At 49.4% G+C, this 26,159-nt stretch overlaps 2 protein-coding genes across 5 annotated transcripts; one reads left to right on the top strand and one right to left on the bottom strand.

Moving 5' to 3' along the window:
• Positions 1–1,765: 1,765 nt before the first annotated feature.
• Positions 1,766–15,225, bottom strand: LOC116729769 (bile salt-activated lipase-like). 3 transcript variants are annotated; one of them, XR_004341202.1, is made up of 14 exons: positions 15,116–15,225; positions 13,658–13,871; positions 13,133–13,280; positions 12,334–12,453; positions 11,907–12,104; positions 11,122–11,252; positions 10,926–11,033; positions 10,373–10,496; positions 9,993–10,179; positions 9,696–9,899; positions 9,359–9,556; positions 8,698–8,805; positions 1,999–2,311; positions 1,766–1,861 (listed from the first exon to the last, which is right to left on the bottom strand). XR_004341202.1 is itself a non-coding variant. In XM_032578537.1 (13 exons), exons 2-13 carry the CDS (start codon positions 13,712–13,714, stop codon positions 2,221–2,223), a joined length of 1,674 nt encoding a protein of 557 aa, XP_032434428.1. In that variant the 5' UTR covers positions 13,715–13,871; positions 15,116–15,225; the 3' UTR covers positions 1,766–2,220. The 3 variants fall into 3 exon arrangements, 2 of the variants coding, with proteins under 2 accessions (XP_032434428.1, XP_032434429.1); XM_032578537.1 differs by having other exon boundaries at positions 1,766–2,311; XM_032578538.1 differs by having other exon boundaries at positions 1,766–2,311; positions 8,733–8,805.
• Positions 15,217–25,777, top strand: tsc1a (TSC complex subunit 1a). 2 transcript variants are annotated; one of them, XM_032578532.1, is made up of 21 exons: positions 15,217–15,322; positions 16,108–16,217; positions 16,428–16,531; positions 16,601–16,753; positions 16,848–16,992; positions 17,066–17,220; positions 17,480–17,553; positions 17,685–17,830; positions 17,914–17,957; positions 18,086–18,197; positions 18,267–18,482; positions 18,844–19,040; positions 19,108–19,235; positions 19,320–19,360; positions 19,928–20,091; positions 20,182–20,364; positions 20,442–20,552; positions 24,307–24,429; positions 24,496–24,683; positions 24,837–24,995; positions 25,081–25,777. In XM_032578532.1, the coding sequence occupies exons 2-21, from the start codon at positions 16,109–16,111 to the stop codon at positions 25,478–25,480; spliced, it is 2,952 nt and encodes a 983-aa protein (XP_032434423.1). In that variant the 5' UTR covers positions 15,217–15,322; position 16,108; the 3' UTR covers positions 25,481–25,777. The 2 variants fall into 2 exon arrangements, with proteins under 2 accessions (XP_032434423.1, XP_032434422.1); XM_032578531.1 differs by having other exon boundaries at positions 16,601–16,992; positions 17,066–17,288.
• Positions 25,778–26,159: the final 382 nt, after the last annotated feature.

The raw sequence follows: 26,159 nt of genomic DNA, 5'->3' as shown, positions 1-26,159 counted from the left end.
ATTTTGTGTCAGGTGGTTACAAGGCAAGATTTCTATTTACATTTGTTTCTTAGGAGTGTTTGGTTGGGAAATTTGTTGACAGTCCCTAAGCGAACCTCCGAGCGGTAGAGAACGGCTGGCCGACATTAGTGTTCATAAATCGGATCAACCTTGAGCTAAACGCCGCTCGCTCTGCGGAGCGCCAACATCCAACTTGAAAACAACTTTGCTGCAGTAGTTTTAACGGCACAAACGGAGCACTAACGACATAGCCCACTTTGGTTTGTTTTGGAGCAAGATGGGGGGGATGGTCAACTCTGGAGGACTGTTACATCCCCAAAGCAGTCTAGGGGTTTTGGAGGGGGGCTGTAACAAAGATAAACCAGGGAAAAATGAAGAGACAAAATCAGGAGGGTAAAGTTAAAGGTTTATTCTTTAAGTGGGATCAGAAGAAGTCTCAAAGGTGAAAATGATAACCTAAAACACAGGAGTCAAACTCCAGTCCTTAAGGGCCGCAGTCCTGCAGTTTTTAGATGTGCCACAGGTACAAACCACTGGAATGAAATGGCTTAATGACCTCCTCCTGGTGTAGATCAGTTCTCCAGAGCCTTAATGACCTAATTATTCTGTTCAGGTGCAGCAGAGGCACATCTAAAAGTTGCAGGACAGCGGCCCTCGAGGACTGGAGTTTGAGGCCCCTGACCTAAAAGAAAAGAAAGGAGAGAATAACAACAAAAACCAGGGTTTCTAACAGACAAATCCTCCATCACAGCACCACAAAGCTGCAGCACACATGCTGCCCAATTGGCCAAGAGGCCCTGAAAGTCAGTTTCCCAGCTAGCCTTATACCCTGCTAATCAAGAGGCAGAGTGAAACCAACTGGGCCTGCTTAACCCGCCGGAGCTCAGCAGCAACCTGAATTGGGGGGGAAATCCTACATGCAGCCACCACTGCATGTAACAATGACCTAAAAATTATTTTTAGTATCTCAGAAACCAAAACAGCACAAACCTGCAGAAATGGAGCACTAAGGACTCAGGATGTTTGCTGGATGTCAGTTTCAGTCAGCTGATGGAGGCACACGCAGGCTGCGAGGTGAGATACAGGTGATCGGTTTTGGTGATCGGCAACAAGACCCGGCGATCACCGATCATACACTTTTTCACGGAAATCGGCCGATCAATCGATCGGCACACCTCTAGTTCTGTTCTTTCTGCTTCCATTGTAAAAGCGGCCCACAGTACCGACCTGACCCGTATCATTGCTGGAGGTCCGTAAGACAACGGTCCAGTTGGGGCGAAGCGTCACGTTGGTTGAAGCTCGAGAATGATGCTATCCTAGTCCAGCTGACTGTGAAAATATTCTCTGGAACATGCTGGACCATAAAACAGGGTACCAAACCCACCCGTACAGAACCATATCGACCTTTACTAACCCCCCCCAGACGGCATTGACCCAAATCTTTTAATATTGCATTGGTGACAGCGGCTGGATCCAGAACAAGGAATGATGATGAAACACTGGGCGCCCAAAACCTCCACAAGATTCCAGCTTGGTGTCTTTGTTGCTGTGGGTCCAGCCGTCCAGCTGCTTCCACTGGACCCACAGTGGGATCCACTGGGATCAGAGTTGTGTGTAAATAGTAAAGAATCTGGTCCTCAACCCGATTGCTTCGTCCCCAAGCCCACTGCCTCCCTGTTAGCTCTGAGTCCATGCTAATCCTGAATTAGCTGCTGACAGACTGTTCAGAATGTCTCTGCAGAGGGAAAACCAAACAACGCGCCTGCAAGATGCAAGATTTCTCATTTATTTACAGGAATTACAGCAAACATGTAGGGGCACAAAGTTCCTCCTTCTCCCAAATGCAGGATCGGTTTACAATCTGTTGGCAAATCACAAACAGTCACTTTGCATTGACATTCTAACGTCAGACATCGGGCTGACCACCATTGGAAAACAATGGCCGCCTTCAGCAGTACCATTTGGCTGTGGGGTGTGAAAGCAGGAAAACCTGCGTACCAAACCGCTCAGTGGAAACGAGGCATCAGCTGATGTTCCAGTTCTCATTTCTAATGGTGACACAGAAGATGGTGGACGTCCCTTCCAAATCTGAGGCTGTAATCTTTAAAATGAATGTGACAGAACAATTTATGTGCACTCGTGTTAGACGCAAAGAGCAAACGGAGAAGGTTTCAAATTCATTTATTATCTCATTTATCTGTCTGAATGAAGGTCAAGGGATCAGCGTTTCTTCTCCTCCATCGTCCCTGCAGACGGCAGCTGACTGTAGGTCTGAGTCCAGTACTTCACGTAAAACGATCTCAGGTCGTAGCTGAGAGAAAGAACGGATTTTAGATGTTAAACCTCAGGATCAAAATAAAACACAGCAGAGTGAGCAACGACAGAGACTTGGACATCATTTACATCCTCCAACAGGATCCTGATGGATCCCATTGCATCCTGACTCCATCAGGGTCCTACCGGATCTTTATTGATCCCATTGGATCCTGATGGATCTCCTGGGACATCAAGTGTTCGACTAGAGAAACAGCTTATTGTCAAGACAATAATCAGTTTTTATGTTTAAACTTGACCAACTTTCTTCTTCATATATTTTCTGCTATATTTAAATTTGCTCTCCTTGGGCTGCCACCTTACTGTGGTGGGGGGGTTTGAGGGCCCCAATGATCCTAGGAGCTATGCTGTCTGGGGCTTCATACCCCTGGTAGGGTCACCCAAGGCAGACAGGTCTGCCTTGAGGGACCAGACAAAGCGCAGCCCGAAGACCCCAATGATGAGAAAAAACATTGGACTTGGCGTTCCCTCGCCCGGACGCGGGTCACCGGGGCCCCACTCTGGAGCCACGCCTGGAGGAGGGGCACGATGGCGAGCGCCTGGTGGCCGGGCTTTTACCCATGGAGCCCGGCCGGGCTCAGCCCGAAGAGGAAACATGGGCCCCCCCTCCCATGGGCCCACCACCTGTGAAAGGGGCCAAAGGGGTCGGGTGCATTGTGTGATGAGTGGCAGCAGAGGGAGGGGACCCTGGCGGTTCGATCCTCGGCTGCAGAAGCTCTTGGGACGTGGAATGTCACCTCTCTGGTGGGGAAGGAGCCGGAGCTAGTGCGTGGGGTCGAGAGGTTCTGGCTAGAAATAGTCGGTCTCACCTCGACGCATGGCTCTGGTTCTGGAACCAGCCTCCTTGAGAGGGGCTGGACATACTTCCACTCTGGAGCTGCCCACGGTGAGAGGCACCGGGCAGGAGTGGGCATACTTGTTGAATAGAATAGAATTAGAATTCAACTTTATTGTCATTGCACTGTCACAAGTACAAGCAACGAGATGTAGTTTGCATCTATCCAGAAGTGCTCTACGAGATATAAATATTTATTTACAGATGTACAAGACTATGTATGTATGGACTGTAAGGGGTTATAGCAAGAGATATAGATATTGTGTATAAATATAAATATGGGAGCTATATGCACAGATTATACAGATTATACAGAATATACAAGAATGTTAGGGAATGGATTATATATAAATAATGGCAGATAAAATTTACAGGTTGTATGTGTGTGTGAAGAAAACAGTCCGTGATGTGTGTGTGTGTGTGTGTGTGTGTGTGTGTGTGTGTGTGTGAGGATAGTCCATGTGTTATTGTTGTATGAGAGGATAGGGGAGTACAGTCCTTATAGTTTATGTTTTATGTCAGGAGGCGTTCAAAAGCGTGACAGCTGTGGGAAAGAAGCTGTTCCGGTGCCTGGTGGTTCTGGTCCGTAGGCTTCTGTAGCGCCTCCCAGAGGGCAGGAGGGAAAAGAGTGTGTGTGCTGGGTGAGTGGAGTCCTTTGTGATTTTCCCGGCCCTTTTCAAACACCGCTTCCTGTAGATGTCCTTGATGGCAGGGAGCGGTGCCCCGGCGATATACTGGGCAGTTTTCACCACCCTCTGCAGCGCCTGCCGGTCGGAGACAGAGCAGTTCCCGTACCTAGCTGTAATACAGTTGGTGAGGATGCTCTCAATGGTGCAGCGGTAGAAGTTCGTGAGGATCTCTGAGGACAGGTGGTTCTTCCTCAGTGTCCTCATGAAGAAGAGGCGCTGATGCGCCTTCGTAATGAGTTTGGAGCAGCTGGTCGTCCAAGTCAGGTCCTCGGAGATGTGGACTCCCAGGAACTTAAAGGTGTCCACACGCTCCACCACTGTCCCCTTAATGTGGATGGGTGGATGTGGGTCAGCGTTCCTCCTGAAGTCCACGATAAGCTCCTTGGTCTTCTCGGTGTTCAGCTGCAGGTTGTTTTTGTCGCACCACTCAGCCAGACGGTCTACCTCCTCCCTGTAAGCGGCCTCGTCATTATCTCTGATGAGGCCAATCACCATTGCTCCCATCTCGGCGCCTGTACGTTGGGATTACCCCGGTGAATGAGAGGGTAGCCTCCCTCCGCCTACGGGTGGGGGGCCGGGTCCTGACTGTCGTTTGTGCTTACGGGCCGAAACGACAGTTCAGATTACCCACCCTTTTTGGAGTCCTTAGAGGGGGTACTGAAGAGTGCTCCTCCTGGGGACTCCCTTGTTCTGCAGGGGGACTTCAGCGCTCACGTGGGCAATGACAGAGAGACCTGGAGGGGCGTGGTTGGGAGGAACGGCCCCCCCGATCTGAACTCGAGCGGTGTTCTGTTATTGGACTTCTGTGCTCCTCACTGACTGTCCATAACGAACACCATGTTCAGGCATAAGGGTGTCCATATGTGCACTTGGCACCAGGACACCCTAGGCCGCAGTTCGATGATCGACTTTGTCATTGTTTCATCGAATCTGCGGCCGTATGTCTTGGACACTCGGCTGAAGAGAGGTGCGGAGCTGTCCACTGACCACTACCTGGTGGTGAGTTGGCTCTGGTGGTGGGGGAGGAAGCCGGTCAGACCTGGCAGCCCAAACGTGCTGTGAGGGTCTGCTGGGAACGTCTGGCGGAATCCCCTGTGAGACGGAGCTTTAACTCCCATCTCCGGCAAAACTTCGAACACGTCCTGGGGGAGGTGGGGGACATGGAGTCTGAGTGGACCATGTTCCGTGCCTCCATTGTCGAGGCGGCCGATCGGAGCTGTGGCCGCAAGGTTGTCGGTGCCTGTCGCGGCGGCAACCCTCGAACCCGTTGGTGGACACCTTCGGTGAGGGATGCTGCCAGGCTGAAGAAGGAGTCCTATCGGGCCTTTTTGGCCTGTGCGACTCCGGAAGCAGCTGATGGGTACCGGCGGGCGAAGCGGCATGTGGCTCGGGTGGTTGCTGAGGCAAAAACTCGGGCGTGGGAGGAGTTTGGAGAGGCCACGGAGAAAGACCTCCGTACGGCTTCGAGGTGATTCTGGTCCACCATCCAGCGTCTCAGGGGGGCGGAAGCAGTACGGCACCAACACTGTTTATAGTGGGGATGGTGTGCTGCTGACCTCAACTCGGGACATTGTGGGCCGGTGGGCAGAATACTTCGAAGACCTCCTCAATCCCACCAACATGCCTTCCATTGAGGAAGCTGAGCCTGGGGACTCTGGGTTGGGCTCTCCAATCTCTGGGGGCGAGGTCGCCGAGGTGGTTAAAAAGCTCCTCGGTGGCAGGGCCCCGGGGGTGGATGAGATCCGCCCGGAGTTCCTTAAGGCTCTGGATGTTGTAGGGTTGTGTTGGCTGACGCGACTCTGCAATATTGCATGGACATCGGGGGCAGTTCCCCTGGATTGGCAGACTGGGGTGGTGGTCCCCCTGTTCAAAAAGGGGACCAGAGGGTGTGCTCTAATTATAGAGGGGGTCACACTCTTAAGCCTCCCTGGCAAGGTCTATTCAGGGGTCCTGGAGAGGAGGGTCCGTCGGATAGTCGAACCTCGGATTCAGGAAGAGCAGTGTAGTTCTGGTTCTGGTCGTTGAACACTGGACCAGCTCTACACCCTCAGCAGGGTCCTGGAGGATTCTGGGAGTTCGCCCAACCAGTCTACATGTGTTTTGTGGACTTGGAGAAGGCGTTCGACCGTGTCCCTCGGGGAGCACTGTGGGGGGTTCTCCGGGAGTATGTGGTACCGGGCCCTTTGATACGGGCTGTCAGGTCCCTGTATGACCGGTGTCAGAGTCTGGTCCACATTGCCGGCAGCAAGTCGGGCTCGTTTCCGGTGAGAGTTGGACTCCGCCAGGGCTGCCCTTTGTCATCGATTCTGTTCATTACTTTCATGGACAGAATCTATAGGAGTACTAGGGTTTTCGACCTCTCCCCAGACTTACTGAAACAGAGCCAAAAGACCCTGAGTCCAAACTGACGACTCTGATGGCTCAAATTAGCATCCCTTCTTCAATTGTAAATGTGGCCGTTGACCGTCAGGCCAGACGGTAGGCGTGTGAATAGTCCATGTTGGGGGTTCGATCTATGATACCAACAGGAGATCAGATCTCCTGTCTAGTTTTGAAGCATACATGAAGTGTTTTTGGAGAGATGTGACCTTTTGCAGCTGATCCATGATGTTGTGCTGCATTATCCAGGTCATTTTGCCAAATGTACATAGAGTTTGCAAAACATACAATCTGTTTCAAGAAATATGCAAAGGTTTTTCTAAAAGAAATTAGTAATGTGTTTCTTTTAAATAAAGCTAAGAGGGTTTAAAATGACAGTTTAGAAATAAACTAACCAAATTAATTGTGTTGATCCACCTCAAAAAAATCATGCAAAAAGTGTAAGCAAAAGAGATCTGGGAGACTTTGCACATGCAAATTTGCATGCAGCCTTTTGTGCTGTGGAGGATAAATAGGTGACTGCTTCACCTATTTAGTTCACAAGAACTAATGGCATTTATTTCAGTCATAATCTTGCGGGGGGTGACCAAGGTTCCATCACTATGTGACAGCTGGTCAGCAAACCTGGCAAACATGATTGACATGGCAGCACTGAATGCACATGTGCTTTATCAGGCATGCATTGGGGTGCAGGAGAGACGGGTGGACTTCCTGGTTGAGCTTGCAAAAGAGTTCGGTAACTCTCATGTGAGTGAGAAGAAGGCACACAAGGAGAAACTGCTTCGGCAACAACCTTCCACACCCAGCTCAGGCAAAAGGGCGAAGAAGTGTCAGGTCAACCATCGATGCAGGATGCGTGTCCTGAGGCCGAAACATCATCAGTGACCCCTCACACCCCCACCATGGACTGTTCTCCCTGCTGCCCTCTGGAAAGAGGTTCTGCAGCATCCGGTGCAGGTCCACCTGGTTCCGAAACAGCTTTTTCCCACTTGCCATCAGACTGCTGAACTCTTAACTGGACTGCACTCAAAAACTGGTCTCCACTTTATACCTTGCACATGTACAGAGCTAAATAACTTCTATTTTACTGTCATTCCTGCACTTTATATTTTATATTTAGATTTATATTCATATTTTATACTGTATTTTATTTTACTCACAACATTGGAACCTCAAACATTGTCCTGAGCCGTATGCAACGAAATTTCGTTCTGTATACACCCTGTGCATGCAAAATGACAACAAAGTCAGTCGAAGTCGAAGTCTAAGGAACAATTGTGCAACTGTGAGATGCGTTGAGGCCATTACCAGGGTACTTATAAGGTAATGGCCTTATTTACAGAACAAAAGCACCTGCTAGATAAAATCCTTCAGGCCAGTTGGCCCATCTCTGGACTCCAAAGGTAGAAAGGCCATTTGGCATTTCTCTAGTACTTCCAGTGCTAGACCAGCCAAGGTGTTGAGGGGATCCAATTTGGTGGCCTTAGGATCTCATCTCTGATTTTTGCAGACGATGTGGTCCTTTTGGCTTCATCGGGTCGTGATCTGCAGCTCTCGCTGGAGCGGTTCGCAGCCAACTGTGAAGCGGCCGGGATGGGGATCAGTGCCTCCAAATCCGAGGCCATGGTCTTGACCCGGAAAAGGGCAGAATGCCTTCTCCGGGTCAGGGGGGTGTCCTGCCCCAAGTGGAGGAGTTCAAGTATCTCGGGATCTTGTTCACGAATGAGGGAAGAAGGGAGCGGGAGATCGACAGGCGGATTGGCGCAGCGTCTGCCGTCAAGCGGGCGCTGTACCGGTCCGTCGTGGTGAAGAGAGAGCTGAGCCCAAAAGCGAAGCTCTCGATTTACCAGTCGATCTACGTTCCCACCCTCATCTATGGTCATGAGCTTTGGGTCATGACCGAAAGAACGAGATCGCGGATACAAGCGGCTGAAATGGGTTTCCTCCGTAGGGTGGCTGGGCTCTCCCTTAGAGATAGGGTGAGAAGCTCAGTCATCTGGGAGGGACTCAGAGTAGAGCCGCTGCTCCTTCACATCGAGAGGAGCCAGTTGAGGGGCATCTGGTCAGGATGCCTCCTGGACGCCTCCCTGGTGAGGTGTTCATGTCCCACCGGGAGGAGGCCCCTGGCAAGACCCAGGACACGCTGGAGGGACTATATCTCTCGGCTGGCCTGGGAACGCCTCGGGATTCCCCCGGAGGAGCTGGAAGAAGTGGCCGGGGAGGGAAGTCTGGGCCTCCCTTCTGAAGCTGCTACCCCTGCGACCCGACCTCGGATAAACGGAAGAAGATGGATGGATGGATTTAAATTTGATCATGTTTATAATCCTCACACTCAAATCTGGAAATAGATCTATGAAGCGTTGACCAGATTCATCAGACCACACAGCTCCAAAGGTTAGAATAAAACAGAAATGCGCGAGATGAGGACAGATTAGCAGTAATCCCGGAGGAGCCTGGTACCTGACGGAGGACTTGCTCATGGAGTTGTTTATTACCAGGTACGGCTGGTGGTACTTGGTGAAGGCTGGCCAGAGAACCGGGACTTTACTGTTGCCTCTGCTGGGGTCTCTGGAGAGAAAAGGAAATTTCTTTATCAGGGTAAATCATACCAGTTTAAACCAGTTCACATCACTTTAAACAGACAAATCCAGATCATCAATTTGGCTCCAATTTACAAGTTATCCTAATTCAGGTTGGATCTGGGTCTTCCATGTCACTTTATATAACTGTAATCACAATAAAACCATTTGTTTTCCTTGTTTCCACACTTTCTGATCAAATCATTAAAGTTACTGCAGACATGTTGATCTGAACCAAACCTGAAAATATGCCACCATTGATTTGTCCTTTCATGCAAATGTTGTGGTGAAATCAGCCCACTGATAGGGCCAGAATAAAGTCTAGTTAATCTATCCCAGTTGGCTAAACCAGTTCACACCAGTTAGTGTGTCACCCCAGACCAGTGCAGCCAGAAAGGCAACATTTAAACAAACTGGATAAACTCTTCTTCTGACCGTTTCAGACCAGTTTGGCTGAGCAGACAGTTAAAACCCAGTAAAGTTGACGTGTGCTGCCCCAGTTGGACCCCTGCTGGTGGTCTCAGTGCATGCTGGGAGTTTACCCGGTCTTGGCGAAGTTGGTCCAGTAGGCGATCATGTAGCCGGAGAGGTCTCTGTGTCGGGGGAAGTAGACCAGCGGCAGGGAGAACGGTTTTCCAAACAGATACTGCAGGTCCTCTGCGTGCTCCGCCTCCACCCAGCGCGGGAACCCCGGGATCCGTGTCTTCATGTTGAACAGGTAGGAGTAGGTACTGGCCCCACTGAGGGACACACAGGGCCACAGGTAAGCACTGTCTGTCTTCTGCAGTAACTTTGAAAGTGCAAAGGTTCTGTTCTGATCGGACCCAAACAGCACCAGCAGGACGTCGGCAGTAATGAATGAGAAGAGTCACAACTGACCTGGTGTTGTTTGCGTGGAGCTGGAGGGCAATCTGGGTCGGTACCAGGAACAGGAAGTCTGTCTCGATGTCGGCCACTGTCTTCTTTACTATGGCCGGATCTGGAGCCAAACCCCAGTGGACGGAGTAGACATCGAAGGCCGAGGAGACGGCGGCATCCCCCTTCTCTTTAGTCAGGCCCGTCAGAAGACCTTTGACCTGGTCTCTGAGGAGGAAACCAGACCAATTCACACGTCTTAGACCAGTCTGGAGCCTTCATGACAATCCTCAAAAAACATGATGTTGCTCAAGTACTAACGCGGTGGTGGTTTCCTTCATGTTGTTGATTGAAGGAACATCGATTCCAGCAAATATGTGTCCATCCATGCTGTTTACACCTGCCAGGTAGTCAAACTGAGCCGCATTGTGAAAAAGCTTGCCTGGATCATCTGGGATGAAATCACCGTCAACCACCGGCGCGAGCTGGAGCAGGTCCATGACGGGACCTGAGCAGAGAACAGAGCCGCTGTCCTGTCTGCAGGGAAACACTCGACAGACAGGTCCGAGTCAGCAGTCTGGTCACTGAGTGCTGAGTAAAGGAGCAGACTGCCTGAAACTAATCCATAAACCAACGCTGGAGAAGAAACACTGATGCAAACAAAAATGAACCAGACCAGAAATAATAGGTTATGTTCAGACCTTTCCCAAAAATATCCAGCAGGTTAATTTTTCCTGCCATGGTGAGCTTGATGGGGTCGACTGTCTTCAGGCAGGCCAACATGTTGTCTTCCTCGGTTTGCCAACAGTTGACTTTACGAGCAATCTGCAGAGACAAAAGCAGCCAGAAGTTCCTGCTGGACTCGCGGGTCAACTGTCGGGTTGCATGTCACATAGAGGCAAAACGTAATCTCATTAAAAGCAGTAAAAGTGATAAAATATAATGATTATCCTGTAAAATTCATTTAACACATTAATTTTGATTAATTATTCAAATTTTAATGCAATTAATCTATTTTTACATACAAACTGAATGTGTATAATAGCACTTTGCATCAATCTGATGGTTGAAAAATCTAAACATATTAAAAACAAATATCTTTGTTGTTTATTTTTTCAGTAATTTGCCAGTAAAAAAAGGGTTTGAATTGTCAATGTTGCTTATTTTGTAGAGTTTCAGATTAAGCTATGATAAATTACCGTAATTACAGAGCCTGAAATGAACGAAAGATGTGGATGATGTTTGAGTGAAAACCTTTTTAGTGAGCACCATGGGGCTCTTCTGGAGCGCCCAGGGGCTGAGGGCCACGCCGCCCTGACAGATGGCTCTGCGGAACAGCCCTTTACTGTAAGGCGACAGCATCTGGGACACAACCAAACACCAACAGTAGGTGGAGTCATCGGACGGAAACCTCTTCCACAAACAGGATGTTGGGGGTCATGGTTTTTACCTGGAAGTTGACACTGGCAGCTCCGGCTGACTGGCCAAAGATGGTGATGTTGTCCGGGTTCCCTCCGAAGGCCCGGATGTTCCTGCGGACCCAGGAGATGGCGGCGTGCTGGTCCCATAGGCCATAGTTACCTGAGAGGAACAGGGAGTCACCTGCTGGCTGTTTGACCTTAACGATGGATCCTCATTACAGCACAACTAGAGGTACAACTAAACTGGAAACCATCTGTTGTGGATCACCAGAGTCTGACTGCAGCAACAGAACCTGGATTTAAATTCTGCTATTGGTCAAAATGCCCTAACCTTCCAGAACCAAACCTGTTTTCTTGTGTCTGATCAGAAATAATGTTCTCCAAATGTTCATAAACCTAAACATCAGTGAATAACAACAGGGTCCACTAAAGGAACAAGCTGCTTCACACCTGAACCGCTCTGCAGCTGAGCTAACAGAACTCGGTTCACCTGCTGGAAGCCAGATAAGGATCCCAGAAGTACTGAGAAATCTGCAAATGATCCCAAAACAACATATATCATTCACAGATATTTCAGCTTCACTAGCATACCTATGATATGCTGATGATCCGGTTTTCTTGTTTTGACTCAGACATTCAGTTTATCTGTTGCTTCTTTCATCAGAATAGCAAATGAGCCAGTGTGATTGATGGGGCACCTGCTGTGCCCTCAAACAAAAGAACATTTCTAATGCAGAAAATCCACACTGAGCCTCTGAAAACAGTTTTAAAGCAGCTTACATGAACACCGATGTTGATTTAGTTTTGTCTTCACCTGGCAGTCGTTCATCTCCAGAGCTGAGGAAACCCAGAGTACCAACTCTGTAGTTCACCGTGACCACAATGACCCCCCCCCTGTCGGCCATCTCCTTCCCATCATAAAGAGACTCTCCGAAAACTTCCACATCATTGGACGCTCCCAGCAGGAAGGCTCCTCCGAAAAGGTACACCATCACTGGGAGGTTGGTGGACACTGGAGACAGAGATCGGACATGAGAGGGTTCATTCAAGGGGATGTGATTCCTCTAGATGCTGCTGTGAACAATCACCAGAAAATCACATTTAGAGCTGAGCAGTTCCTGATTCATGTGAGGACACAACGGTTTGTGAGGACACGGCGGTATGAGGGGACGCTGCGGTTTGTGAGGACACAGTGGTATGAGGGGACATTTACCACATCAGACCTTGACCCCGTTTCTTACCTGACAGTCCATGTGGAACAAAAATGTTCAGGTAGAGGCAATCCTCGCTGCCCTGGGTTTTGGTCTGCAACAGCGTCACCTGCAGGCAGCGCTCCCTGAACTTTGTGGCGATTAAAACTCCTGAAAACAGTCGACAGAAACCAAACAACTTGTAGACTAACCTGGTTTATTGATGAAGCAGGACTCAGACACGTCTGAACTTTACAGGACATCGAAGGAAAACGACTTAAAGCAACATGTAACTGTAGTGAATGTTAAAATACAGCTTCAAGAGGAAAACTTGAAATCTTCATGCTTCAAACTGAAACCAGTTCATCAGATTCTTTGAAATCAACATTTTCAGTCCTGATTTAAAGGAGCCATCAGTTTTTCCACGTCTCAAGTTTGCACAAGGGAGGAAATCCCATCTCATTATTGGGGGGTCAGAAACGTTACAGTGAAATGTAACAAGGTTTAAAAAGTTTTTAATGTGTTCAAGCTGCAGGACCAAAACTGCAGTTTTTCTCAGTAAATAAACTGTTGAGAGTCAAACTAAAATCTAAATGTTTAGATCCGAGTTTGGTTCAGAGTCGCTGATCTAATCTCTGCTACACCTTTACAAAAATTTAAGGCTCTGACTAAAAACAAGTTTTAAGGAGTGACTCCACTTAATACAATTCCTCATAAATATTGATTTATTGCACCTTTAACATTTAAACCAATCATGAACCAACCGCAAAAAATCATCAGCTGACTGATTTTTTGCCATAGTTGCTGTAGCAGAACCAGAACCAGCGCCCCGATGAGACCGTGGACTTACCGTCCCAACCAGGATGAGGTTTAGGTTTTTCCCACTTCCCAGGAATGTCAGCGAAGGGGACGCCTTTAAACTCCTCCACCGTCCGGAAGAGACCCGTATTAACGTTCAGCCCCTCCACAGCGCCGCCCTCAGTCTGGACCACGCCCAGCTGCACACACACACACACACAGTTAGGAGGCTTCTTATTCAAACTGTCTAAATCTTATTTTCTCATTTAAAGCAGGGTGTGGGCGGTGTGATGCTGAGGAACGACTGAGTGAAGAAGTGCAGGAATATGACCAAGATGTTGGCCCATGTAGAGTTGGATCTGGGTTGGGTTGAAGTGGACAGAACCAAAGAACCAGAACCAGAAGTGAAAAATGTGGAAAAAAGCAGAAAGAATCTGAAGGTTTTCTCTGGTTTTGCTATTTTCTCCTGTTTCCATACATACATACATATACATATATAATAAACGTTCAGGCGAAGTCGTGTTTCTCCCGTCTGAGCTGCTGATTGGAGGAAGGAGTCAGAGTCAAGCGAACCGACCTTCGCAGCTGCAGCGGACCTCAGGACCAGCCCGACCAGAACCAGGTGGATCATCATGATGTGTGTCTTCCTCCTGCAGAACCTCCTGCTTTATATCGCCTGCTGGGGCGTTCAGGTCGGCTCAGAAACACGACGCCTCCACACTGGATGACTCTTCATGATGTCATGTGACCTGACGCGTCTCCGCCCAGAACCAAGTCACTTTGAGCTTTACCTGGAAAAGCAAGAACAAGGAAAAAGGTCTGTGACATGAGGGGAGGAAAAACCTCCAGCCCAGCTGCTGCCGACTCTTCATACAACAACATGCATAACATAGAAAACCACAACATTTATATTTATTGATTAAGGTCATTAATTTGACCATTTTTTGTCCATGACTAAAATTGGAACCGAGAAAAAATTAGTTGATCAATTTTTGCAAAAATCAAGAAGTAAAAATGAGTGAAGAATAAATAAAAAATTTAAAACAAACACGCATAAATGGTCAAATAAATGACCTTAATCAGTAAATATAAATGTTGTGGTTTTCTATGTTGTGTATATATACATACATATATACAGTATATGTATGTATATATATACATATTTATATAGAGAGCTTAATTAAAAGTGAGAATAAAACGAAATTGAATTAAATTCTTTCTCAGGCTAACATTTAATTAATGCTGTATCTGTGTGTGCGTGCGTGCACTCACACACACACTGGTTCTGAAGGTCGGGTGGATCATTAACCGGGCCGGCCGGCTGCTATCGGCGGCGGCTGGGAAAACACACAGCTGCTGTTTACAGGAGCACCTGAAGGCAGCACCAGGACCAGCAGCTTCTGGTTCAGCTCCGACCTCAGAAAACCCAGAGTCACCAAAACTTCTGCTTTCTATTTTTACATCTTTTGTTTCTGTCCATCTGAATCAGCAGAGGTCAGAGGTCACCGCAGTGATCTGTAGCATGGATCAGACCACAGACCCTGCAGGTTTTATTAAAGCTCTGCTTACTGCCTTCGTCTCATTCAAGGACTGGAAATGGGTGAAAAGTAACTGGAGTGTAAAAGCAAAGAAAAGTTATTTTCTGCATCATCAGCAGCTTCTGCTGAGAAACACTCAGATTTAAATAATCCTGGTGGCCATGAACGTCTCCTCGGATTAAACCATCCGTTTCTGCTACTGAGCAGGATCGCTGGTTTTCATTTTCCCCACCGCTGCTCGTGTTCCTGAACGCTTCATGTCCGATAAAGAGCGTCTGTTTTCCTGTTGATCTCCTTTCCAAACGGTGATCTTAAAATGTTCAAGAGAAGTAAAAAACCCCAAAAGCTTATTAGCTCCCACGCCATAAACTCAAAGTATGTTTTCAGAGGGACCCCCGTTTTCATTATTGATCTAATAACCAGGATCCATCTGAATACATAGAATGAGTTTAAAGGCTAGGAGTTCATAAATTCTTCAAGAAACTACTTTTTCTTACCGCTGCTCGTGTTCCTGAACGCTTCATGTCCAATAGAGACCGTTTGCTTTCCTGTTGATCCGGGGAAACTCATTTTTCCTACCGCCGCCAGCGTCCCTGAACGACTCTGGACACTGATTGGCAGCCGCAGGTGCCAGCTTGCAGCGGTGGGCGGGGCTTGCTGTCACTGGACGTGTCCGCTGTCAGCTGGGCTCAACAGGTCTGAAGGTACCGAAGCTTCTAAACCGGGCTTTGGGGGGTTCGTTCGGTTCGGATCCGGTTCTAATCGCTGCTCAGCAGGCGGCACGCGGCCGCTGCCGGACCGGAATACGGTTCTGTTCGCTCCGCTGGCAGCCTGCTCCGATCCTGTTAGCTTAGCTCTTAGCTTCCAGGTGTTTTTAAGCCGCTGAGTGACGTCACACAGAATAAATAACGGCACTGACGTCAGAGGCCACTCTAAAGTTCGCTTCTGTTCATTTAACTGATTATTTGACAGAAATGAGTTGAATTTGTCACGTAAATGAAGTTTAAACGGATTTAGTTGAAATAAACGGTGAATGTTCCTGAGCTGTGACCCGGAAGTGGAAACGTGACCCCTGGGTTTATCCTGGAGGTCATGTGGAGCCTTTAAATAGGCTGGTAATAAAACTGACGTCAGTCAGGTCCACACAGTTAAAGGATCAGGTTCTGGGTTCGGTTCTGGTCTAGTTTAGACTCAAACCGTTCGGATCTGAAATCTTTCATCTCAAACATTTTTTAGAAAATAATCATGAAACTTTCAGAAAACAATTCTTGATATTCTGAGGTTTAAGTCACAGCGACTGTCAGTTACAGTTTATATGGAGGAACAGGCGTTAATGAGGTCAAAGGTCAGAAAAACGGACGAAGTTCTGGAAACAAAAACTATTAAACTTTGTTTTTTCTATTAAATCATTGAATTGAACAGCAGTGAGTTTCCAGCTGGTTCTGGATCCGACCAGAACCTTCTTCCTGACCAGAACCTCTTGTTGCAGGATGTCCAGAGAGCCGCTGAGCGTTTCGGACCTGCTGCTCTGTCTGGAGAGCTCGGAGCTGCAGGAGCTGGAGCGGGTCAGAACCGCCATCAACCAGCAGCTGAGTTCAGGTGAGTTCAGGTGAGTCCACTGAGTTCAGGTGAGTCCACTGAGTTCAGGTGAGTCCACTGAGTTCAGGTGAGTCCACTGAGTTCAGGTGAGTCCACTGAGTCCAGGTGAGTCCACTGAGTTCAGGTGAGTCCACTGAGTTCAGGTGAGTCCACTGAGTCCAGCCGGCCACTCCTCCTGCTGGCTCGGTCTGACCGTAGTTCTGTTTGCAGACAGAGGGGGCGCTGTGCTGTCCTCCCTGGTGGAGCATTACCTGGACTCCTCCTCCTCCCAGGTGCTGCTGCTGCTCTCCTCCATCAGGGAGCCTCACCACAAGGTGAGCGGCGTGTCCTCACCTTCTGTGGCGCTTTTCAGCCGGCTAACGGGTCGGCTCCGCCCCCCCCAGGTGCTGCTGGAGAAGCTGAACGAGGCGCTGACCCGACCCGGAAACAGAGCGGCAGCCATCGCCCTGCTGGGTCACCTGATCCGGAAGCAGCCGCCCTGGATCCACCACATCAGCCAGGCGCCGGTGCTGCCGACGCTGCTGCGCTGCCTCAAGGTACCGACCCAGAACCGCAGCAGAACCAACCGGTCCAGAGCCAGAACCAGCAGGTTCGGCCCGGTTCTGCTCAGATCTTGTGTTTGCGTCACAGACGGACGGAGACGTGGCGGTTCTGGTCAGCGGGGTTCTGGTCCTGGTCGCGCTGTTACCCATGATCCCTCAGGCCGGGAAGCAGCACATCTACGACTTCTTCGACGTCTTCGGTCGCCTGGCGTCCCGGAGCTACAGGAACCCCGGTAAACCGGGCCGGCGGGGGGCGGGGCTCCGGGTGGAACGGCGGGTTCTGATTGCCCGCCGCTGTTCCCGCAGGTCAGGTGAGCGCGGCGTACCTGGTCCACCTCCACGCCGCCGTTTACTCGCTGTTCCACCGTCTGTACGGGATGTTCCCCTGCAACTTCGTCTCCTACCTGAGGCTGCACTACGGCATGAAGGAGAACCTGGACACCTTCCAGGAGGTGGTCAAGGTCAGAACCGGGTCAGAACTGGGTCAGAACCGGGTCAGAACCTGGACACCTTCCAGGAGGTGGTCAAGGTCAGAACCGGTCAGAACTGGGTCAGAACCGGTCGACCAAATGAAACCAGAACCAGCCCAGGGCTCCTTTCAGAGTAGCTGGGTCGGTGCTGGAGGTCCGGTCTCCTGCAGGGTTCTGATGCTTACATGGTTCTGACCCAGAGTCCGGATGAAGCGGTGCCGGTTCTGATTCCACTCTGCTTCCCTTCCAGCCAATGTTGGAACATGTTCGGATCCACCCAGAACTCGTGACTGGAACCCAGGACTCCGAACTGGACCCGTCCAGGTGAGCCGACCAGAACCATTCACACCCCGCTTACCGGGACCAGAACCCACACCGGACCTCCTGGTTTCTGAATCGGTTCGGGTCCACCATTTGGGTCAGGACTGGTTCTGACCCCTGACCTCTGACCCCAGGTGGAGGTGTTGTGAGGTCCATGACATCATCATGGAGTGCTGCCGACTCTCTCTGGACCCGCTGGAGGACGCCTGCTGTCCCTCCCCCCCGCCTCACCTGGACCTCAGCCCCGCCCCCCAGGTCTGGCAGCCAATCAGCAGCTTAGGTGAAGAACAGAACCACAAAGGTCCAGTTGGAGGTCCGGTTGGAGGTCCAACCATGACACAGTTTCTGTTTGTCTGTTGGCAGGAAGTTCAGTGGGTCAGCTGACGCTAAGCTCCTCCCACATCCAGGTAACTCACAAGAGCCGTCCCAACTGGGCCAGAACCGGTCAACTAGCAGTCTGTTCTGGTACCAGCAGAAAGACCCGGTTCTGTTAGGAACCAGAACATCCAGCATGTTACTCCACCTGTGTGTTCAGGCTGATGATGTCACATGGAGCCCCTCCTCTCAATGTGGTTTGGCCACGCCCCCTCCTGAGCCTGCATCTCCAGGCCCCGCCCCCTCGCTGAGCAGGTGTACCTCCATTTCAGGTGAATGACCTTACCTGTGTGTGTGTGTGTCAGCGGCAGCCCAGTCTAACGCTGTCTGTATGTTTGTAGGTGTGAAATGTCCCTCACCTGACTCTGTACCTGTGACCACGCCCAGTGAAGGTAGCCATAAACCTGCCGGCGGCCTCCAGGTGAGATCGGGTGTCTCTGTCAAGGAGCAGCAGGAAGATGGCCGCTGTCTGTCCTCACAGGTGAAGCAGCAGCCAATCAGAGCGCAGGAGGAGACGAGCCTGAGTCATGTCATCAACGGTAACCTGAGCAGCCCAGGTGAGTTTCTCACCTGGGCTAGAGAAGGCGGTGCATCAGAGTGGCCATGTTGGTCACGCTCCTGTGTTAGATTTAGAGAGGCTAACAACTAGCATGCTGAGGCTAGTTAGCCTAGCATTAATCGTTATTCAGATCAGTAGCTTAGCCTCCTGCTAGTGGGATTTAGCCACTGCTGGCAGGACAGTCGTCTTCATTTGGTGCTATTAGTTATTAGCTATTAGTTCTTATAATAGTTAACTATTAGCTAATAGTTATTAGCTAATAATAACTAATAGCTAATAACTAATAGCTATTAGCTAATAGTTATTAGCTAATAATAGTGTCTTAATATGGCTTAAACACAAACTTTGTTTGTCTGCAGACGTCAGAGCGCCATCTTCCTCCTCCCAGTTCCTCCTCCTTACTTCCACCTCCAGCCGCAGTGACTCACCAGGTGGACCCGCCCCTTCTCCCAGTGACCCCGCCCCCTATGCTCCTGGCCCCGCCCCTCCCTATGAGCCGCTGTTTGAGCTGGCTCTGCCTCACGCGGCCACACTCTTCATCAGGAGGAAGACGCAGGTGAGCCCAGCAGGTGGAAGGCAGGTGTACGTTCTGCTCAGAGTGCCGAGCGTCTTCTGTCCTGCAGGAGGCGCTGCAGAGCGCTGCAGGGCGGCAGCAACAGGTGGAGGAGGAGCAGAGCGCCATGTCTCCTCTGAAGGTTCTGGAGCAGATGATCGTTCATGGGAGCGACGCTCATGAGCGCCTCAGCAGGAGGTGAGCTTCAGGAGGGTTGCTGGTTGGAAACCGGCCTCACCTGGCCGCTGAGGGTCATGTGACCGCGCTGTGATGTCACTGCAGGTCGTCATCGGGGAGCAGGTCGGACCGGAGTCACCTGGGAGGTAAACAGCAGAGCATGAAAAGCAGAGGCACCTAACCCTCAGGAAGCTCGCTAGCGCCACCTGCAGCTCCTGTCAAACATGTGCGCTTCCTCCGTTTCCATGACGACATCTGGCAGGAAGCTGGACGCTTCCTCCCGACCCAGTTATCATTCTGAGGGTTTTCAGCTCAGAGTCACAATGGTTCTGACCCGGTTAAACAGTCAGAACCTTCTGGGTTCTGTCTCCAGCTGCTGGAGGACTTCCTGGTTTCTGACCAATCAGAGCCCAGAGATTCACGCCCACTGCCTGATTTCCTGTCCTCAGTCAGAGGGCCGTGATGTCCCCAGACCGGCAGCAGGTGGTGCTACAGAGTTTACAGCTTTCACGTGAACGGCCACTAGATGGCGGTGTAGCACAGCGAGCAGCCCATCTGTTAGTAACTGGTTACTAACCAGTTTGACCAGTCGGGCTGCAAACAGGGCATTTTTACTGTGGATGTGTTTGTGGGAGTTTTCTTTGTGGTGCCGGGTGGAGCAGTGTGATGTCTGTGAGGTCAGAGGTCAGCCTCCTGTCTCTGTGTGGCGCTAGGCCCCGCCCCCCAGGGGGAGGAGCTTCAGAGGAGCCAGCTGCTGCTGGTCCACAGCCAGCTTCAGTACGAGCGCTTCAAGCGGCAGCAGCACGCCATCAGGAACCGCCGCCTGCTGCGTCGGGTCATCAACGCCACGGCGCTGGAGGAGCAGACAGTCGCCATGGTAACAGTCCCTGCCCACACCGGGCCGGCGGGCGGAGGGAGGGGGTCTCCCTGTCTAACCCGTCTAACCCTCTGCTGTGTTCGGAGGCAGAAGGCGCAGCTGGGCGTTCAGGACCAGGAGATCCGCAGCCTGAGGTCGAGTCTGAGCGAAGAGCAGCGGCGCCTCAACCAGCTGCATCAGGACGGACGGACCCAAACGGACCGCCTGCTGGACCAGAACCAGCAGCTGATGCTGCAGCAACAGCGCCACCAGCAGGACAACCAGCAGCTGCAGGTCAGCAGCAGACACACACCGCTCTCTGCTCCTATTGGCTGACTACCAGCAGCCTGTGCTGTGATTGGCTGTTTCAGAGCGACCTGGAGGACTGTCATGGCCAACTGAGGGAGCTGGAGGCGGAGCTCCAGGGAGCCAATAGGAAGGCCAAACACGCTGAGCACCAGCTGACCCAGCTGGGCCTGAAGGTGAGGGCAACTCTGATTGGCTGAGTCAACAGGAAGTGGTTCTGGTACCAAACAGATCCGATGGTGACATCAGACTCTTGAGCCGTGAAAATGATCTGATGTTTGGAGTCGTTGTTGATCGTATGTCCGGCGTGTCAGGAAGCCAGTCCAGGATTCATCCGATACTTCCTGACCGTGACGATTCTGGCCCAGTTTAGTGCTGGTTCTGGTTCTGTTGGACCTCAGCAGCCCTGAATAGGATTACCGCTCCACCGGAAAATACCGTTAAATGTGGCGTCCCGTATTGGGCTGATACATAACTGTCCGATAGACAGGCCTCACACACATCAACACTAAATGTAACAATAATGCCATCCATCCATCCATCCATCCATCCATTCATTCATTCATTCATGGTTGCTGCTGCCTCTCCAGCTACGTTCCGGGCGAGAGGCGGGGTCACCCTGGACAGGTCACCAGTCTGTCGCAGGGCAACACAGAGACATACAGGACAAACAATCATACACAAACACACACACACACACACACCTAGGGAGAATTTAGAGAAACCAATTGACCTGACAGTCATGTTTTTGGACTGTGGGAGGAAGCCGGAGTACCCGGAGAGAACCCACGCATGCACAGGGAGAACATGCAAACTCCATGCAGAAAGACCCCGGGCCGGGAATCGAACCCAGGACCTTCTTAACAATAATGACCAAAATAAAACAGGAAATATTAAGGTCAGCTAAATTCTGTTGGCGGGAGCTAAAGGACCCCAGAACGCTACGGTTGCCTAGAGACGGTTGCTACGCCGCTGCTATCAACCCGCGTCTTTTTAAATGACCACCCGATACTCCGCCGTCCTCAGAAACAAAGACTGGCAGAAATCCAGACGTGAGGAGGAAGACGCTCATTCCAGGCTGAACAATGTCAGTGAGGATGGACAATGTGTCCATCGATGGACACAAAAGTGTCCGTCGTGGCGCCGTGTGCTGCTGTATGATAGACAGAGTGGATCAGGAGAGGAACCGCAGACCCGTCAGAACCTAAAGAACCAGACATCAGAGTCTCTTCATCCTCAATCATCTCCTGAGGCTCATATGGTACAGAACATTTGATCATTGATCAGTTTTTTATTGAGCTTTTAGTAAACTATTAATGCTTTGATTATTTGCTTGGATGTTGAGTTTGGATAATACTTTATTTAATATGTAGTAGCATTAGCCAAAATTATATGATGCCCATTTAAAGAACGAATCATGCTAATAGATTAACAGTACATTCATATTTCCAACATTAGAAAAGTTTGTTAGGACTTTCTGTGTGTTTTATTCAGAAATATTTATATATTTTATGAATAATTGTTCATTGGTCATTTAATGTATTATTTCACTATTATTTTATTAACGTGGTTTACCAGTTTGGATAACCTGACTTCCTATCAACGAAGAAAAATCATGCTAACCAAAAATGAACCAGACCTGCAGCCCAGGGGCGGATCTAGACGGGGGCCGAGAGGGGAACAAAAGAAATTATGCTAAATGTTTTTTGTTAATACTCAGTGGTGATTTTTTTAACCTTCACAATTTTACTTTAACAATGAATTATACATTATACTGCTGCACTTTTAGCTGCTGTGTTGAGATGGGATTAGGGCTGAAATGATTCCTCGATTATTAAAATTCCTCCAGGGAAATTTATCTGCCTCGAAGCTTCATTAAGTTATATTTTATTATTTAATGCGCCGTGTTCCGGCCGGGTCGTTATTTGCGTTGCCCAGCGCTCTCACTCCCGCCTGAGTTGTTGATGAAAGCTAAGTGTTAGCAGCATAAGGTCCAGTTTTCAAGTTCGGCCTGGGAGGATTTTATTGATTCATGATAATGTCCGGGTTTGTGTCGTTTTTGGGGGACCAATAAGCATCTTTAAAATGACTGGCGCCATGCCTGGAGTACGGCAGCTTTTCTCCTCCCGGAGCTGCTGGTTCAGAGCGAACGGCGGGACCAACCTGCAGGTGTATTTATACAGGTGAGCGGATAGACTGAACACGGCGGGCGGCTGAGCAGGTGATGGTTACAGTGTAAGTGTAGCTTTACGGACGAACCGGAAAATGTATTTCATATCGTCCCGGTCGCCACTAACGGATGGCGAAGCTCATCGTGGCGTTACAGAAATGATGCGTTTCTGTGTGTGATGAACGAAGGAGTCAAATCCCGTCGCTAACATGAACATACAGCTATAAATGTCTGGGCAAGGTCAGAGTTCAGGTATTAAACTCACTGAAGATGAATACAGAAACCAAAAGCTGGAGCATAGACATTTTTAGAAGTGTATTTGTGAGCCTGCCTCTTTATTCGCCAGCTATAAGGGACCAGACTTGTATCATCAGCACCTTCATTCAGACGACAATTTGCAATGCAAAATATTATGCTTAGCGAGTTTTTGCAATGGGCAATGCAGTACTTAATTAATTTAGAATTATTTTTATATTTATGAATGAAATTGTGGACAGCATTGGCTTTATTTATTTGAAGAGTATTTTGTAGTTGTTCAGTACAAAATGTTGTATATGTGCAAAATATTTTATAAATAATGGGTTAGTCTGATCCTGGTCCTTCGCCTTGTTAATTTCTCTTATTGGTCGTTTTTGAAGTTTGATTAGTGACTGTTGTGTTTTGTAATTCATTTCCCAAATTTCTCTGGAGTCACTTAAATAAGGTCAAACTAAAGAACAGTGCAGGATGTTTGGGTCAGGCTGGTTCTGTGAACAGAAATGTGTTTGGTACAGAAACTATGACAGACTCACTTCATGAACTGTGAACTGAAATATTAAACCCGACTCATCATGTCCACTTTTCCATAGATGGACATTCATTCTTGTTAAAAGAAAAAGTCCAACAGCCGCATAACGTAAAAATAATGGTGATGCAATTTCTAAGTATTATTTTCAAATAAAGTTCAGATTAATGACTAGTTTCTACTAGTCATTAATCTGACCTTCTACCTTGACAATAAACTGGTTTTAGGTTTATTAATCCTATGAATTTAGTAAAATGTTCTTTAAATGAAATGTTTAGAGTAGATTTTATTTTAATTTCCAGGCAGCAGACCCCATGTTAGCAGATGTTAGCAGGGATGATGGGGTCTGATTCTGTTTCATGTATATACAGCTCTGGAAAAAATGATCAGTCCTCTGATTTTACTCTTTCTAGGTACATGTTTAAGTAAATTGAAGATTGTTGAACTACTAACAACATGTCTCTGAAATTCCAAGCAAAAACTTAGTATTTAAGAAAATGAGAAAAGGTCAAAATAACAAAAAAGATGCTGTGCTTTCAGATCTTGAATAATGCAAAGAAAACAAGTTTATATTCATTTAGAAACACAAAACTAATGTTTGAGTTCAGAAATCAATATTTGGTGGAATAACCAGGAGGTTTTCTATGGGGTTCAGTGCAGTGGGCTTTTAGTTTTTTCTAGTGCTGTATGTAGTTGTTAACAGTTTGAGTTGGACAAAACTATTTCATTTTGTATGTGAATGTATGTAAATAAGCAGTGAGATTCAGAAAAATGAACCAACAAATATCTTCTCTTGGGCTTAGCCCTGCTGGGGGCTGAGGCCCCTGAAGGTCAGATCCTAGAATCACCCCTGCTTTCCTGATCAACACTAATCAGATCATCCAGAATGGGTTCTGCTAGGCCAGCAGAACCAGAACCGGAGTGAATAACTTCCAGAACCTTGGTTAGTGGAGTGTGTGTGTGTGTGTTTCTGCAGCTGTGCAGCAGTGAGCAGCAGCAGCAGCAGGTCTTCCTGCTGGACCAGCAGCTCGTCCTGCTGAGGGAAACCAACAGAGCTCTGAGCCAGCAGCTGGACGAGGCCGCCGCCCACAGCTGGACCGTAAGTCCACCGAGCTCTCTGCTGATTGGCCGGCGAGAGCCGTCTGTAAAGCTGCTGCCTTCCCAGGAGGAGGCCATGCTGCGGCGCAGCGCAGGGAACGACTTCCAGAGGCTGAAGGACTGCGACGTCCTGCAGAAACAGAAGCTGGAGGCAGCCAGCCACAGGATAGCAGAGCTGGAGAGCCAGCTGGCCAGGAAGGACAAGCTGATCCTGGAGCTGAAGAAGCTGCTGGAGGAAACCAAGAGCCACAGCAGGTCAGAGTCCGGCGCTGGCAGTCCAGCAGGACCTCACAGCGTTTCTGTTCAGAGCCTTTTGCTAGGTTGCGGAGTTAGCCTGTTAGCCGCCGTAGAGCTTCGGTTTGAAAGCAGCAGGACATTTTAACTGCAGTTCTTCCTGCTGTGCTTCAGGGCGGAGCTGTCAGCCTCAGAGAGTCGATGTGTGGCCCTGAGGAGAGTCAGCCAGACGCTGCAGACTGAGATGCTCCACCTGTACAGCCAGGTTCACCTGGACACTCACACAGGAAGTGACACGTGCACACACAGCCCTCCTCTTGATGCCGGCAGCAGGTAAGGCCTTCAGCTCTGAACCCAGCATGAAGCTCCGGCTGCAGGTCTGCTGATGTCATCTGTGTCTGTCTCTCTGGCCAATCAGAAACAGCCCCTCCGCTCAGGATGGCTACAAGCCCCGCCCCTCTTCTTCTTCTGCTGTGGGAATCATAAACGGTGCTGTGGAGGCCCTCTCCTCCTCCTCACCCCTCTCCTCCTCGCCCATCGACTCCCCGCTGGCCGTCGGATCTTTCCTGGAGCAGCAGGCGCGGCGGCTGTTTGGGCCAAACAACCAGAGCCTGGAGGAGGAGGAGAAAGAGGAGGAGGAGAAGGAGGTCCCAGCAGGGAGCCCTCCTCTGGGTCAGGAGGTGGAGGAGGCCACCCTCCTCACTGGGAGTCCTCAGATGGAGCCTCCTGCTCCAGCTGCAGACCTGGAGCTCAGCGTCCGCCAGCGGAGAGACGAGCTCAGCATCATGGACTACAACGAGTCGCTGCCCGAGTTCTGATGGAGGAGGAGGAAGGGTTCACCTCTAAGGGAACCTGGACCTCAGGTGAGGGTCAGACTGGACCCTCCTGGGTCAACAGGAAGCAGAATCACTCTCCACTTCCTGAATCACTCTTAGGAAACAGAGAGCCAGATTAATGAGATGTTTGGGTCAGACGGTTTCTCATCGTGATCAACTCTGCGGATTCTCTCAGGTTTACGATCAACCAATCAGTGATCAGGTGCTTTATATCGATTGATCTGTGATTTTTCTGTTTCCGCCTTGTTAATCTGAAGAATAAAGTCAACTGGAGCTTTATTGTCATCTCAGTCATTTACATACAATGGCGGCAGCAGCAGCCTCACACTCAGACTGGAAATCAAGGTAACTTCAGCGAACGATGAATAGATCAATAAACTATCTCAAATATTCAGAAACTTTACCTGAAGAAAGAAGAAGTTGTGGAGAGGAAGAAGCTTTCTGACAGTAAAACAGGACAAACATGGAGCGTTGAATAGTTTAATGACATCATGGAGAGACCAGAGAAAATATGACCAGCATTTATTCTGGCCCTCAGCTTTTATAGATCACCATATTTCCACTAAATGAATGAATTGGATGTGACTCACTTATTGCAACAACATGGTAAACTTCACCTGTCCATAAACAGCCTCATGCTAGCAGCTGGTAGCTTCATGTT

The sequence above is a fragment of the Xiphophorus hellerii genome, chromosome 12 (assembly GCF_003331165.1).
Source record: "Xiphophorus hellerii strain 12219 chromosome 12, Xiphophorus_hellerii-4.1, whole genome shotgun sequence".
Lineage (NCBI taxonomy): Eukaryota > Metazoa > Chordata > Actinopteri > Cyprinodontiformes > Poeciliidae > Xiphophorus > Xiphophorus hellerii.
Note: the sequence above shows the minus strand (reverse complement) of the source record. Positions and strands in the feature narration are given on the sequence as shown.

Excerpts from the sequence above, each read along its gene's own strand:
- LOC116729769 (XM_032578537.1), bottom strand. The coding sequence starts at position 13,714 with ATGATGATCCACCTGGTTCTGGTCGGGCTGGTCCTGAGGTCCGCTGCA. Across the intron at positions 13,281-13,657 it reads GGTCCGCTGCAGCTGCGAAG|CTGGGCGTGGTCCAGACTGA; the intron begins GTCGGTTCGCTT and ends GTGTGTGTGCAG. Across the intron at positions 12,454-13,132 it reads ACCTCATCCTGGTTGGGACG|GAGTTTTAATCGCCACAAAG; the intron begins GTAAGTCCACGG and ends GACTGTTTTCAG.
- tsc1a (XM_032578531.1), top strand. The coding sequence starts at position 16,109 with ATGTCCAGAGAGCCGCTGAGCGTTTCGGACCTGCTGCTCTGTCTGGAG. Across the intron at positions 16,218-16,427 it reads CAACCAGCAGCTGAGTTCAG|ACAGAGGGGGCGCTGTGCTG; the intron begins GTGAGTTCAGGT and ends TTCTGTTTGCAG. Across the intron at positions 16,532-16,600 it reads TCAGGGAGCCTCACCACAAG|GTGCTGCTGGAGAAGCTGAA; the intron begins GTGAGCGGCGTG and ends CGCCCCCCCCAG.